At 30.7% G+C, this 16,835-nt stretch overlaps 1 protein-coding gene across 2 annotated transcripts; it reads right to left on the reverse strand.

Annotated features, from left to right (window-relative positions):
- Nucleotides 1–1,181: 1,181 nt before the first annotated feature.
- Nucleotides 1,182–14,775, reverse strand: LOC143079905 (bactericidal permeability-increasing protein-like). 2 transcript variants are annotated; one of them, XM_076255534.1, is made up of 15 exons: nucleotides 14,586–14,775; nucleotides 13,192–13,291; nucleotides 12,498–12,629; nucleotides 11,726–11,799; nucleotides 9,717–9,871; nucleotides 9,047–9,110; nucleotides 8,585–8,676; nucleotides 7,983–8,159; nucleotides 7,260–7,328; nucleotides 6,387–6,554; nucleotides 5,498–5,565; nucleotides 4,204–4,246; nucleotides 3,811–3,874; nucleotides 2,914–2,990; nucleotides 1,182–2,405 (listed from the first exon to the last, which is right to left on the reverse strand). In XM_076255534.1, the coding sequence occupies exons 1-15, from the start codon at nucleotides 14,686–14,688 to the stop codon at nucleotides 2,307–2,309; spliced, it is 1,485 nt and encodes a 494-aa protein (XP_076111649.1). In that variant the 5' UTR covers nucleotides 14,689–14,775; the 3' UTR covers nucleotides 1,182–2,306. The 2 variants fall into 2 exon arrangements, with proteins under 2 accessions (XP_076111649.1, XP_076111650.1); XM_076255535.1 differs by lacking the exons at nucleotides 4,204–4,246; nucleotides 5,498–5,565; nucleotides 6,387–6,554.
- Nucleotides 14,776–16,835: the final 2,060 nt, after the last annotated feature.

Raw genomic sequence — 16,835 nt, forward strand, 5'->3', positions numbered from 1 at the left:
CAACAGGTCTTCAATGTAGCGCGAAATTCACGCACCCAGAGGCGTCCTTCAGCTGGCCCCTAAACAAATATATACTAGTCCAGTGATAATGAACGCCATACTAATTTCCAAATTGTACACAAGAAACTAAAATTAAAATAATAGGTATAGGTATTCGTATAACCCATTACGAGGATATAGTTGTGGTACCTGTCAAATACTTGCCCACTATTGGCCATTTTGTCAGCATATTCTGCGTATGCGTCTTGAACATGTTCCCTTGTAAAATCTAGAGTGTTTATACATGATACAAACACCCTTACAACGCATCCACCAACCAATATCAAAAAATAGATTTAGAAAAAATGTCCCCTTATAGATTAAAACAAAAGAAAGAAGACTCTCCTTTTAACTTGGTTCTTTTGTGCAATACAACATTGTTTGCATGTACTAGCTATATACTAGTATATAGGATATTCATTCTGGAATTCAGCAGGTATGTTTTATGCCAAATGTTTCTATTAAATAAATTCAGCTGAAGTATATCACTGTAAAAGATTTATCAAATTGAAAACAAATCATAAATGTAGAAGGCAAACAACGGAACAACGGAAACACTGAACAGTAACAAAAAAACAAACGCCAACATATACATAGTTTACATGAAAACGTACTGTTACATAACAACTCCCATATTCATGTCTTTCTACGGAACATTTTAAAAATACAAAGGTGGTTGAACCTGGCTAGACAAATTTTCGGCGTATATGGCAATGTTAAAATTACCTTTGAAATGACAATATACGTGACGGGAATACAGTACAAATAAACACAAGAACACCCAAGACACAACTTTAATGCCTCGGATATGTTGTTACTTCACCAATTCTGTCCAGGTCAACAAGAACATACCAGAAAATCATACATATTAAAAAAGAAAAAATATTTCCTACGCATAGGCAAAACTGTAAATAAATGAAAACACATTTCGGTAATATTTGTATCAAATAAAATCTGAGTTATTTGTTATTATTGTAGAAAACTCTGTGACTAATACATTTTTAAAAATAATAAAAAACACCATGAAGTTTTTAAATGAGGCTTTATTTTGTAGGTTTTGTTTGTCTTTCAGATCTGAAGAACCTGTTCTAGTTCTTTCAATGTTCCCGGAATTAGTAAGCTTTTATAAGGAATTAAAGATCTATTGCTTTTATTGCATTTCTACATAACAATAACACAATCGCGTTGTATAACTACCAAACCACGCTAAAAGGATATTACAAAAACAGCAAAATTTTATAATTTACAAAGGCAAATTTAAAAAACACTATAACACGTAATAAAGACGATAAACAACGTTAGTTCCTAGAATCTATACGTCACTGTCATAATATACTTTAGAATAAAAATTAGTAAGGATTTTATTAACTGAAAATAAACTTATGAACGAAAGCTTGCCTTATTAAAGAAAGCGTCAATGTATTTATATGCAGAACATTAATATTTTTTTTTATTTTTTAGATTCCAACTTATGTAGAATCAACAGCAAGCATAATCGCCTCCATCGAAACTGAATTATATCATGCCGTTGTTCATAGTTGAAGCAAACTGTTGGTACTATTCAACTGATATCGGCGCAGTAAAATGTCATGTTATTCCTCATTCATTTGAACAGTATTGTGTGACATTAATAAGGATGCACGTCTTACATTTACAAATTCACCACATACACACTGATCTATGAAAGTCATTCATAAATTTACTGCTGTAGGTTGTCTTGTGTATTTGTCAACGTGCTCCACGAGCAGCCAAATAAAACAAAATATGCTCCTTCAACCTGTTATGCTTTTATATTATTGACTATTATTGCTTTATAATTTGTTATCTTACATAAAGTTTAAGTATATCAATATTTATTTTTGTTTTTGTTATCAATCAATTTTTTACATTTTATTATCTCAACGTTTTATTACATAATAGGGGTTACGGTTGTATTCTATATTTTTTAAGTTCTTAACATTTTATGTAGCAATTGTAGACATTTGACCAACAAAAATGACATTATTATGATTTAACTTTATTTACAATCTAGCAGTACACTTACTGTCCAATTTTAAATGCTGTACAATATTATTTTTAAGCATGATATAAAACAAACTGGTTAACAAAATGAATTTTCAGACATTGTGAATATTATTTTTTTGAAAACCTGTGGTATTGTAGAGTAGACTAAACCATTTACTGTATTTTATGGGACAAACAAATTTAAATGTCATTCGACACATCCAACATGTATTTCACATCCACACACACCATAATTTCATTCATCAAATTTCAATCTCCTGGTATCGTTCATTCATAGGCACAAACTTCAGCACAGTTGATTTAGGAGCATACTTCAAATCCGTTTCAATCAGGATCGTGTTCTGAAAATAAAAAAAAGAGGAACGAAACATACATACTGCCTGGTATTATATGATTGGAGCTTCTATAGTAATGTTTCACTGATCAGTCTGGAATACCCTACACACAGATATCATTTTTCTTCTTTGTAATTGTTTAATTAGTTTTGTTTTTTGAACTATTTTGAAAACAATTTGTAACTAAGGAAAAATCATAACATTTAATTTCGTTTATTTTTATTTTTACATAAAACAAATACTTTTCAAAGATATGTACAGAACGCTATTAATCGCGACACTATTTGAACTTGTGGATACAGTTACATGGTCAAAAAATGAACCTGAAATCAACGTGTGATGTAAATATTGGTTATGGCGTTGATTGTCGTTTTTATGTGGAACAGTGTACACTTATTTAAATATGTCGACACATTATGGAAATCATCTTCAAATTCATTGAACAAAACCAACACATATACAAGTTATCTAAAAAAAAATACATTGAAATACAGTGAAGGCATGTTATACTCACCGACAATAGTTTAATACCAGACTGTTGGAATTGTAAATCATTTGTCGATGGCATAGGAAAACCTTTGGTTCCGAGACCTAGAATACCAGATATGAGTCAATTTTGAATTCACGAAGCGTTACAAATATATATTATATCTGTTTCCATGGATATATATGATTAATATTTTCTATAATAGCTCGTTTGATATTTAGATTTGAGCAGATGGTATACTTTACGGAAGGTTATTTTCAAAAACCCTAATTAGAATTCCACAGCTCTACTGGTATTTGTTAAGTTTCTCTCAAGTAAACTTTATCGCTTAGATAAGTAATAAAATAACGAGAAAAAAATGAGACTGTTAAGCATCAGCTATGCCAGCCAGCACAGTCGTCATAATTATTTTATGAAATATTATCTAAAACGGTCATTCTCGGCAATAGAGGTTTTATAACCTTCGATTTAGATGGGTCTTTATAGACATATTTGGCTTTTTTCAATTCTTCTAGCGTTAATGTTCTGCTACTTTCTTTATTGAAATTACGAAATTTTTAATCGAAAGCCTTAGTTGACTCTTGTGAACACGAAAAACGCGTCTGGCGTGTCAAATTATAAAAGAAGTATATTCGTTGAGATTTTATAAATGTTTGATCAACACGGCTGTTGCGCCGAGTAAAACGAGAACTGTCAACCCTTTCACATAGCATGACTTCAGCCCTAAGTTTTAATTCGGTTTGTGTAGCAAGACGTCTTAAATACGTATGCACTATTTGTAACTGTACGTTTAGCAAACAACTGTAAATCAAATTCATTCAATAAATGCTAACTTGCTTCTGCGCATTATGAATCAGTTCCGTCTACCACAAAATTATTTTTTCGCAATATGAGTTCTCAAAAGATGATTTGAAATATACATACCGTTGATCATTGGTTCTATGGTGGTTATGATGGCACTGTCCACAAGAAATTGTAATGCTCTGTCCTATGAACAAAAGACATAATGATACATATAGAATACCGATATCTCTATTGTAACAGGAAATACATGTATAAAATGATAAGAGTAGATATGGTTTTTATGTTCGTCATAATTGTGCAATGTTATTATTTTCTTTTGTAACAACACTAAATAATTGTATGCAATATTTAAACTGCGGCTCATACAAAGTATTATCGATAAACTAGCTGTCAACAAAATAAATACTTAATTTAGAATAAGAAATCCATTTTTTATTTTAATATAAAAATGCATTAAAGAAACTTATCAAAAAATCTTTGTTTCCGTTTTTCTTAAAAACACTAGATACTTACATTTATAGTACCAATGGCAGAGTTTGTAACTTTTGTTTGAATTCTGAAAATGATATGTTTATTTTGATTGTAACTTATAAATATCACAATTATTTTTCCTGTTTCCGTTCGGCAAACAAGCTACAGGATCAATGGAAGCAGAAATCACTATTACAAAATATATCAACGGAAAAAATATCAATACGAAAACCAATTTCACAGAAAACTATTACATGGGCAATTAAAATGTAGTGCAGTACTAAACCCCCGTATGGTGAAATTTATGTGATCTGGTAGATCTGGTAAAAAATTACCGAATCAATGTTATCCATGCAGGGCTCGATGTACAAGAACGTACTTTGACGGAGAGTTGTCTCATTGGCACTCATACAACAACTTTTGATATCTACGACTTTACAACTCTCGAGAAAAACAATGCGTTGCAGAAACATGAGAAACGACCATTTAAATGATGTTTTTCTCGCTTCTTGTTGGTTTCTTGTGTCAATTAATATTAGCGTTAAAACACTTTGATTAATTCGAATTAAATTTCATCGACGTTATATTGGCCCGTAGGTGGCCTGTTGCAAGGCAAAATTGCGGTCCCTATCCAATATACCCTCATTTTCCAGTGGCAGTCAAAATTTCCCCGACCATCATCCAAAATGGCCTCTATTATGACAAGACCTACATATTGTATTTATTGTGAACTTATTCTCGTCCTGAATATGCATGAAATATTTGCCACTGGACGTTAAACAATCAACAATCTATCAATCAATCCACGTTATATCCGTATCCAATTTCATTTTGTAACAAGACTAAGAACCTCTCACCTTGGAACAATTTGTACACGCCTGAATTGTCTATGTTTTAGAAAAAGGGAAATAGATGTTTCATATTATGCGATATCAAATCGAAATTCGTTGATACATTAATTACTGAAGAGAAAGAAATAAAGGCAACAGTAGTATACCGCTGTTCGAAATTCATCAATCGATTGAGAGAAAAAAGCAAATCCGGGGTACAATTTAAAACTAAGGGAAACACATCAAATATTAGAGGAGAACAACGACACAACGGAAACACAACACTAAAATGTAACACACATATAAGCGAACTATAGTATATAAAAAAAATTGTTCTTATATCTTGTGTGCATACTGATATCGGTAAATTAAAGATTACAATGAAATATGTATTCATATATTTAAATTACACAAATTGAGTTCGGAAATAGTATTAGTATTCAATGACTTGGAAGACTGAGCATATTCTGCTAAACATGCTTTACAGTAATGGTCAGAATACTTACTTCATATCGTAGAGTTTTCCATGGATCATCTCATTTGCTATTGAAAGATTCACTTTTATTGATGCTTTCTGATAAACAGAATGTGTAATGTTGAATAAATCAGTACAGACCACATACACTATACAATTTCACGTTATGTTTTTCATCTTCAAATATTTTGATACATGTATATGTAGCAATCCTAGAATTGTTCATCTCGCTTATATTTGACGTCAAGAATGTTTATAAATTGTAGTGTCGTAAATCATATAATTTCTATAGTCTAACTGAAATTTATTATTACAGGCGACGTTGAACACAAAGATAGTATTTATTTATTATGCAATATTCGACTTTTCTCGTATGACTGAAAAAAGTAAAATTACAAAAATACTGAACTCAGAGGAAAATCAAATCGGAAAGTCCGTTATCACATGGCAAAATCAAATGACAAAACGAATTGATTGAGAAACTTTGTTTTCATTGGCCATTTAGACCCTTTTTCGAGAATTATACATAACCCATGTTCCCTCTTAGATATTTAAATGTGCCAAACGTTACTCGATACAACAACTATCCCCCAATAGATATACATGAATTATAAGCACAAGCACGCAAAAGGTTTGATGGTTAGCTATTGTCTGATTGGCACAACAATCAGAAGTACTGAACATTTCATATGCATAGTTATAACCCCAAAATATGTTGAATGAACCATGATACATATTTGTCAAATATATCATCAGACATACTGAGTTTTGTTGACGATATGCACTTATGACGTACACAAGTATAAGCTTAATATCTTTGATAAACATTTTTAAAAGGAAAATTATTAATAATGCAAAATTATACAGTTCAATATAATTGTTCTTTTGATAATCTAGTGTAATAAAAAAAAAATACTCACAGCATAGATTGTAAACAAATAATGTAGACTTTTGTCTGATTTCCTAGCAAACAAGGTGATGTTCCCTTCCGCTCTCACACCAAGGGCTCCAACTGTTATATTTGTCACTGGTGGTTTAGTACTGAGCATGTGTAGTTCTACTGTACTATTTGGAAAAGCTTTTCCGATCTTCACGTAATAAAAGATATAAAAAATACTAAAAAATTGTATTTTTCTGCAAAATTTTATTGCAAATAAATTGCATCTATAACACAACTATAGCATGGCTTATATATATATATATATATATATATATATATATATATATATATATATATTGTTAATCATCATCAAGACAAAACTTCATTACGAACTTTTATATAAATTGTAAATAAACTGTTCGTGTTAAGACCAAAATTATATTGAAAATGGGTGCATCATCAACTAAAAATTTCAATTTTCGTATTGACTTAGCCTGCTTCAATTCTCCACAGTAATGGTACAACTTTTAACGACGCGTATCAAGCGACTGACTGGAAACAATATTATAATATTCCTTGTCCGATCAAATCTTTGTATATTCTTAACATACTCGTGATACTGTTACTCTGACTATATATTGTATCCTGGTATCAATCTTATAACAATGCTTGGTCAAAAATCGTATAGAAGTTTGATAGCAACCCATTTAAAAGTTTGTCCCACATGTTTATAATTTCTCTAATAATAACTGAAAAATTGCATTTAAATAAATATTGTGTTTTTTTAGGTATTTGTAAATCAAATTAAATATTATGCATTCGGTACAATACAATTACAAAGATATATAAATTAAATTTTGAAATACGCTTTCAGTTTCATTTTTCTATCTGCAACATTTGTTTTTTAATTTACCTGTGGAATAAATTTCCCAATACACAGACCGGAACAGGTTGTGTTCAATATATCTTTCTTGTCTTTGATCTTGGAATGTACAAAGAGAAAACAAGATTGTTATTTTTCTCAAAACCATTAAATTATAAAAACAAAAAATGAGATGTAAGCAAACATTAAAAGTACACTGTTTTGATATCATTATAAACGTTTGTATGTGTTTTAGAATGTAAGTTGAAATAAATCATGTTGTGTAAGCTTTGATTCGTTTGTAATTTACAGAATTTAAAAACAAATATATTTTGATTAAATATAGAGAATCCTGGTCATTTTGTGAATTTCAATTTTTCTGTAAATAAGTTGATTAAGGTGGTAAGTTTGTGGTAGTCTATATTAGTCTGTTTCAATTTAAGTTTCGAAACCGATGTATACAAATGCTTGTTTATAAGTATTGAAGACTACACATTGACTGCTATTATATTTTCTCAAAATAAAAACTGCTAGCCAAAATAGAATTTGATCCAACAATAAACGTTTTCTTTTCATATTGCATGTCAAATTATTTTTCGATACGTGTACACGTTTAAATGTGTACACGTTTAATGTTGGCTAGTTAACAAAATATTTTTGTTATTTTTGAGGAATTAGCATTGAAGTTTCATCTTGTGTCAGTGTTATGTGAAAATAAATGTTCATTTTTTTTCTCCTTGCAGACAAACCAGTTTGTACGAAACATATATTTACATTTTTTGAAGTCAAGTTGAACACAAGCATGTTATGTTTATGCGCTTGATAAAACATAGTGTTGAATACATAATCTGACAATGTGATGTACACCATTTTCTTGCTGTCTGTGATTGGTGCCATAGATTGAGGTGCAAATGGTGCTTCAGTTTTATCACTGGTCCAGAGTATTTCTCCCTGTATGATTAAACATAATACAATTTTCATTAAAAAAAAAATAACACAGTGTAATTTCTTAGACCAGTTATCACATAAGAATTTTTGTGTTCGTTTAATAAACTAGAAACGCCTATTTGTTTCAAAATGCAACGACAGTTAGTTTTACACTGAAGCTTGACAGGGGATTGCAAGTATAACGACCGTAGCATATTCAAAATGTTGAAACATCAAAAGTATTCAGAAGACGTCATTTTGGATTTTTCTTCTTTTCACTGTTTTTTTTTTTTATTAATGCATCGAAATTAAATGTTGTTTAAGAGTAAACTGTGATCCCCATATTTAAGAAGTTATAATATTTTCAAAACTCTTAGGGAATATTAACTCTTGAAGGTTTGCTTTCCTCATGTTCCTACAACAACAAAAGATAACATTGAAAATTTTACCTTAAGACTCGCTTCCATATACTGCGGAGTTGCCTTTGGAGCTGACATGAGTCTGTAGTCAAGTGTCAGAACTTTTCCTAGTTTTACCTGAACTATATTATATAATTTAAAGTAGAAAATATGTTGACAACAATTTAACATTAGCTATTTGTCTCATCCAACGATCATCCACAAAATAAAACAGTATCCGAAATATGTTGAATGAAGAGAAATATGGGGAATAAAGACTTCATCCAATGACACAGATAATATATAACCAATAGACAATTAAAAGAAAACACGAATTCTTCAAAATAAGAGAGGTGGTTTTATAAAATATCAAGCTGATTTCAGATCAAATAAGTTCTACAAGTCATATCATAATGATAAAATTTGACTGACTTATAATTATTCAAGAGTTTATGAGTTTATCAAATCACTTATGAAAAAAATACAAATAAATGCTGGATAAAACAAATATACCTTTCATAGTTGAAAGACTCTTCTGTGCATTATTATCAATGAGATTTTTAACTATTCCACACATCTGTAACGAAATACTAGTTTATTGCCCTATTCAGTTTTTAAGAACTGAGGAAAACGATAAAAGAAATCAAAACGCTACTTACTTAAATTTGCTTTTGCAATATTGATCTCGAACATAATTATGATGCCTAGATTCTTTAATTTTTAATTAGTTTCAATAAAGTAAGAAATCACAGGGCTCTAATTATCATCATCGTTATACAAATGTTACAATTTAAACCAATTTAGTTTTGCGGCTACTTTATTTCGTGTTTAACACGTTCTTGTTTCCTTCGCGGCTATTTAATTTCGAGATTTACTTATTTGTGTGATGTAGTTCCATAAGGAAAGATCCAAGTTTTACATATTCGCGACGATTCATATTCGTGTATTTTTTCCGCTATTTAAAGTCGTGATAATAAATCACTCGTCAAAATACAATGAAATAGGTTTGTTTAAAGTATTCTAAAACTGTCAAATCTTAGTTAATATTAATCATGTCAAAGAGCAATCGATGTGGTGTAAAATAATATAAAATAATACGAATAAATAGATGAAAAGAAAAAGTGCATTTTTCAGCAATCCAAATGTTAATAATTGTATAAAAAAGAATGCGCTTTATGTTTACCTTTTTCTGGAACTGATTACTAATAGCCTTAGAAACTTTTCCTGCAAATGTATTGTAGATCCAAGCTCTTCCTCCATGGAATTTGAACTTAACATGACCACTGTTACATACGCATTGTGCAGATTTAATTGTTGGTCTCCCATTGCCATCAACACCTACAGCAGTACGTTTTGTAATTAACGGTTTCTGATGTGAAGTTATAACGAGAATGTATATTGATAGATATATAGATGGATTTGTTATAAACGAGATCAAATACACATATCATAGCAACTTTACCTGACCATATAGGAAAATAGGTATTTAGTCGGATCTTAACACGTACTTGTGATTTGGTTAAAACCGGTTTTGTTCGGAAATGTCGAAATGTTCAGGACTTAATTAAATCCGTATTTCGGTAGGATGGTGCAAGCATACGATTTTTATTGCGTCTTAGACTTTGAGAAGCGAATAATCTTCAACTACTTTATTCAAATATTGTGTAAAAACGTTAATTTTGAACTATGAAAGTCAAGTGGCTCGAGTATTTTTCTGAGGAAGTTTTAAAAAATTGCAAAGAAATATTTTTACATTGGGTTAGCTTTCATTAGTCTTAACTATCTATAGATTAACAACTTTTGGTTATATTTATAATTTAGAATCATCATTGAAGGTGGGGGACGATTTCGCAGATAATTAATTATATTGATGTGCCATTTGTATGCAAGAGTGACATTTCGTTGTATTATGTGCCAATTCGAAAAAGTTATGCGAGTATTCTCTCCCCTTAACAGGTTCATTATCTTATAATTAAGTCTAGGTTTCTGATATAATTTTTGAATAATTACAAAATGTATCAATTCAATATATTTCAGTTTTTGTTATTGGTGTATCAAAAACATTGATGTACGAATATAATTTCATAAATTTGAAACGTTTAAAATGATTACATACCAATATAAAGAACCGTTCATCATTTTTGAAAAAGACTATGAACGAAATCGATTTATTTATCTTCCCTTGATGACAGATTGATTGGGAAATGAACCAGCGTAATATAATGGTAATCACAGAGAGGGACCAGCAAGCAATTTTTAATTGTAGCTTATTCAACGTTAAAACAATTTTCTACTATAAACGAATGTTACTTTATACAAATATAAGGACTTTGTTAGCTAAATCTACAAATTTTATTAGATATTATGATTTTTTATTGCAATAGATTAATATGCTACATATCACATGCATACCAAGATATTATTTAAGGAATGATTTTTTCTGTCTATGAAAAAATAACAGTGTGAACCACATTTTTTATGTTATTTCTTCTGATGCCGAGTGTTTTACGGAGAAGCTGTACATTCCAATGTTCAAGGCTGGTTTGACACCGCTTGCGATTTGAATCACAGCAACCTAGCTATGATAACACCAAGGAGGTTGGATATGCATACCAAGATATTATATAGTGATGCGATACAAATATGATTTCTGCTTGGTACTTCATTCTAGACACATTTGCATGATCATTCTTTGCTCCCTACTCATAAATGCCGAGTGTTTTATGGAGAAGCTGTACATGCCAATGTTCAAGGCTGATTTGACACGGCTTGCGATTTCAATCACAGCAACCTAGCTATGATAACGCCAAGGAGGTTGGATATGTACTAATAATATATCAGATATGAGAATGGTGTTGCTATTGTTGTTGGTTTGATATTTTACTCCTTGTAATACGTTCCCTCTATTTTTTATGTGTAGTGTTTTTAATATATCGTATACGTCCATCCGGTATTAGAATTGTGTACACCAGACGTGCGTTTCGTCTTTAAAAGACACGTCAGTGACGCTCGAATCAGGTAAAAAGACCGAATAAAGTACGAGGTTAAAACATAGTGTTGAATGAACGTTACCACAAATATCTGTTTTATTCCTTATATACAATCCTATTAACATGTGTTTGTATGTGCTATTGAGATGTCTATTTACGATTGCAATCTAAACCAGTTATTGTATATCTGAAAATTGCTTACCCGTATTTATTCCAACGCTGAATGACATCCCTGAAAACTGAACTGTAAATCTTCCATGATCAGATATCTTGATACTGCGAAGACAACACAATTGTTAAAAAAATTTTAAAAATGGTTCATTAACAAGAACTTCAGTACGTTTCTGTAACCAATACAACAGGTTAAATGAATCAAAAGTTTGACAATGTCTTCCGTCAATTTTGTTAAATTTTTTTTTTGGCTAGCAAAAATTTGAAATCATAAACCGCCTGGCGTTTTTGAAAGAAGGAAAAACACTTAACACTTCTTTTTTTGTCATTTTTACCTTTTATGTTTGTTTGTTCTGTTCACACACCGTTGTCAATATAAAACATGTAAAATATTTGATACGACTGTCACACAAGTGAGAGGTTTCTCTTGCTAAAAACAGGTTTAGTTTACCAATTCTTACATAAGAAAATGCCTGTACCAAGTCGCAAGTCGAATATGACGGTTGATTTGTTTGTGCCTTTGATTTTGCCCTTTGATTAGGGACTTTCCTTTTTGAATTTTCCTCAAATTGTTTGCCATTTTTGTGATTCTACATTTTAACTACTGGAATATTTTTTTTTAAATATAAACGGACGTTATAGGTGTGTGGGGTTTCAATGTTTCAGATAAAGCATATATATTGGCCACAAAAGATCGATAATTCTTTCTACATCATTGGTTATCCAACAAACTCATAATTTTATGTAATAGTGATCGTTTAAATAAACTTTATAGTTTCAAAACCGATTTATTAACAACTTACAAATGCCATCTGTATTTATAGTGAAAATTCCCATCAATTTCCAATACGATGTTTGCTGTAGTCCATTTCAGGTCACTTCCAGACGACAGCTTTATACTGCTTGTTCCTAGCTGGAAGTTTTTAATTACCAGACTAAATGAAATATATAGTCATAATCAGTAATATATAAAACATATTTATGCCTACAAGGTAAAAGGATAACAGTACAAAGAAATTAAAAACTATTAGCTAAAGATAATTACACTACACCGTGATCAAAAAGAAAAAAGTGCAAAACAAAATACACAAAAAAGTAAAAAAAAACTTCTTGGCCGTTAACTTGCATTGGTTGCAACGGAGGGTTAATTAGTTCTTTTAGAACTAGTGACCGCGATACCCGATGTGTCACTCTAAATTGTCCATATGCTGACGCTCAGAAGACTTACTGTTAATATCTGTTAAGTCAGTGAATTGGACTACAAAACGTTAATAAAACTGACAAAACTAATTATGCATGAGTTATCTCTGCAAGTATACGTAATATCGACAAATTTCAAAAGCTTTCTTGTATACATATGTTAAAATTATAGTTGATATCTCTTAAACGCATCTGCGACTACGACGTCATTCGCTTTATTTAACGTATTTAATCATATTCTCCCAGCACACTAGACAATAAATGGACCTAAATAAAACCCTGAATAAACATACATACCCATATATGTTATATTCTACATGATGTCCTGATCCACTTTGATCTGGTATTTTAGCACTTCGTACTGTCTTGGAAATTAGATCCACTGCTACGGTATTAGCTTTAATTTAATAACATACAATCACAATTAACTTAATGCATGAACAAATTATCATATTACGATATATAGGCAAATGAACAATATCATACAGCAGTGAGAAAATTCGATCGAACATGTCCAACTTCAAGATACGAATACCAAAACTTAAATACACAGTATATACATATATATCGATTCTACCACTGTACCAAGTGTGATACGATATTTAGCCGCTTGAGACAGTTAGATTCAAATTTTGAACCGGAGGCTTGCCAAACTTTTTAAATATTTGAAATTTAACTGTCGAGATTGAATACATATCGTATTGTACGAGATTTGGTTGTAAATTTTTTTTCTCTAATGATTTTGGACGATTTGCAGAAACTCATAATCCTTCTTTTTGAATAGTCTTGTGACGTCATCAGGCATTGTCACCTTATTTCATGACGTCACAGGAATTTCAGAGGAAAGAAAGAAAATTCGATGTCAAAATCAAATATTTATCAGTGTCAAACTGAGATTAAAGGAATCACACATTGATTAAATAAAAATAATCAACAGGTTAGGAAAAGTATAAATCGAGTAAGAGTTAGAGAAATCGTGTTAGAGAATCATAACAAAGTAGTTTCTTAAAGAAAACCCAGAGTGTTCATTCACTTTTGATATGGAATCACGCCAACCATCACAAATTGTTAACAATATGTTTACCATCGATTTGATAACATTTGCCTGATACACCGGTGTTTAGGTTATTAGTTCCGATGGTATAAATATAAAGATATGTCAATGTTTAGATACTAGTAGATACCACTACTGTCTAATTTATATATAAATCCTAAGGTCACATTATTCTACCCTCTGCTTCACATCATAGGAAAACATGCACTTGGGGCATATTAACACGATTTGTTGCTTTTGTTTAATGTTCTGTTTGGTAATATAACTTGTATTGTGTCAACTAGTTTTTTATTTTTTTTATTTAAGGCTAAGTGTGTAATGACATTAAATGCACTACATTCACGTTCTGCAGGAACCTTCTATGTCTATGAACATAAACCCAATTAGTTTTCTATTTTCATCATGTTATAAACTTGAATTATGAAGTTCTCTCTTCCTTCAAAATCAATTCTACCTTAAGCCTAACATATATTTTGAACTACAATATACAGAATTTTTATTGTAACCTAAATTGTAAGCCAAGACATTCAGCATGTTTTGAGAATCAAAATTCATTTGCAATTTTCATAAATCTATAGAACCGATTTAATAAAACAGATTTGAATTCAAACCTCATTACTTGATAAAACATACGTACCATAATTTATTCCATTCTGTGTTATATGAAGTCTCAAACCTGGATTGGTTGAATAAATGCAAGTTGCGAACAATATGCAGGTCAAAATTATTGCCTGCAACATTCTGCCTAGATTTACCCGTTGAAAGTATAATGAAAGTTTTTATACAACTTACTTTTAATCACGAGACAAATATTGACAAACTTCCGCAATATACGATACATCAAGTACTTCCTGAACTTGACAATTATTAAGTGATGTCGATATATTGTTGCAATTTTAAGTTTAACTTGCGTTCTGAAAGTGTTATATTAAATTTAAAAGCACACTCAACTTTAAACAATACCTTTTATAATTGATACATGTATCTAAACTCATTAGCATAAGGATGCTTGTTTTAACATAAGGAAATGTATGTACCAAGTGAGGAATATAACAGGTTTTTTATCCATTTGTTTGAGCTTTCGATTTTGCAATTAAGTAATGCATGTTCCGTTTTAAATTTGCGTACGAGTTTGATATTTTTATTAAATTTCTTTCTCTTGTAATGATTTGTTGTTACATACAAGAAATATATTTCCCTACAAAACACAAGAGTAATATGATGAGTTGCACATATGCAAATGTCGCCTTGGGCATTAACTACAGGACTTAATTTGTTTAACTGTTTTCATGAATAGATATAGGAAGATGTGGTATGAGTGCCAATGAGACAACTCTCCATCCAAATAAAAATGTATAAAAGTAAACCATATTATACTCACATATATTTATGATTATGGCATGTCTTTGTTATGTTAACTATTTGTGCTAGTTTTATTAGAAATCCATAACACAACTAAGTTTTCTGAGAGTTAATGATATTTTCTGCATACATAAACATTTTTTTGTAGAAATTCGAATAAATGCTTCAGTTAGGTATACGTTTGAAATGTTGTTGTTCATTAAGAATGTATCCCTAATTTAAGTGTAAAAAAACCTAGTGATTGTATGCTAAAACAAATCAATTATTGTGTTCAAATTTAAAAATCTTTTAACTTATTAATTAAAGTAACGAAGTAGAATATAGGAATGGAAACCGAGACAGGTTAAATAAGAACTTTTGAAATATCAATTACTTTACATTCATGAATTCACAATTGTACAGAACAGAAACGGTAAGTGTACACAATGTACATATGCACACGTTTGGCTAAATCAAACTCATTTTATCTAACTTGAACTACGTTTTAAACGATGACTTTCTAATTCGGATTTCTTTCTTGTACGCGAATCACTTTCTTTTAGTGGTGAATATACATGACACATTTATTACGTAACTGCAGACGGTTAAATGAGAAAGAAGAAACGATTGTTTGTATTGATGCAAACAGAAAGGGGACAATTGTTTTAACATAAATTAGTTTGACAACGTTTCAAATGACGTGACATATCATTTAGCAGTCGTGTTTAACAATGCCAAGATACATTTACCAAATTCAACATGTTCAAGGGGTGTTTAACTAAATAAACCAAATCATTTCTGAAAGACGGACATACGGTCGAGCAGTCAGATTATTATGAGTCTTCCTTTGGTAAGTGTGCATGGCCCTAAAGATATATTTTTTTACATATTTAATTTGTAAGAGAGAAATAATGAGAACATTCAAGTACTCCACTTCATTTACTTTGTAGGTGTGATTGATTAGACAAACTTTGTGATACATTATCAAGTTGGTACTTACAATTGCTTTATATTTGTGGGACGATTTTTCTGGCATAGCAAAAATAAAAAGTATTGAACGTTTGACAAGTAAACAAGTAGGTAAATAACATGCCGGGGGAGGTTTCATCCCCGGTGGTATCGATATCCCCAGCCATGAACTTTTCATGTCTATGATGACATGCAATATACTTTATATGGTCATATTCGTATATATTAACTGTTCACAAAACTTTGAATTGCTCGAAATACTAAGATTTTTGACTGAGGAAAACATCACCTGAGATGTATTTGGCAAAACCTTTCAGAGTTTTTAGTCTTCATTGCACGCTATTTTTGGCATTTAATCTGTTTTTAATCGAGCGTCAACGATAAAAGAGAGACAAAAGATATTAAAAAGACATTCAAAATTATGTCGAAAATATACTGACAACGCAATGGCAAAAAATGAGAAAGATCAAATGAAAAACTACAGTACACAAAACACAACATAGAAACTTAAGACTGTTCAACACGAACACAACCCAAAACTTTAGTGATAAGTCTTTTGTAGAAGAAAAGCGTGTCA

This window comes from Mytilus galloprovincialis, chromosome 6 (genome assembly GCF_965363235.1).
Source record: "Mytilus galloprovincialis chromosome 6, xbMytGall1.hap1.1, whole genome shotgun sequence".
Classification (NCBI taxonomy): domain Eukaryota; kingdom Metazoa; phylum Mollusca; class Bivalvia; order Mytilida; family Mytilidae; genus Mytilus; species Mytilus galloprovincialis.

What these genes read in the sequence shown, in the direction of transcription:
- LOC143079905 (XM_076255534.1), bottom strand. Translation starts at nt 14,688, where the DNA reads ATGTTGCAGGCAATAATTTTGACCTGCATATTGTTCGCAACTTGCATT. An exon ending in ATTTGTTTACAATCTATGCT is followed by an intron (nt 5,566 to 6,386) that starts GTGAGTATTTTT and finishes TCTGTTTATCAG; the next exon opens with AAAGCATCAATAAAAGTGAA. An exon ending in CTGGTATTAAACTATTGTCG is followed by an intron (nt 2,406 to 2,913) that starts GTGAGTATAACA and finishes TTTTATTTTCAG; the next exon opens with AACACGATCCTGATTGAAAC.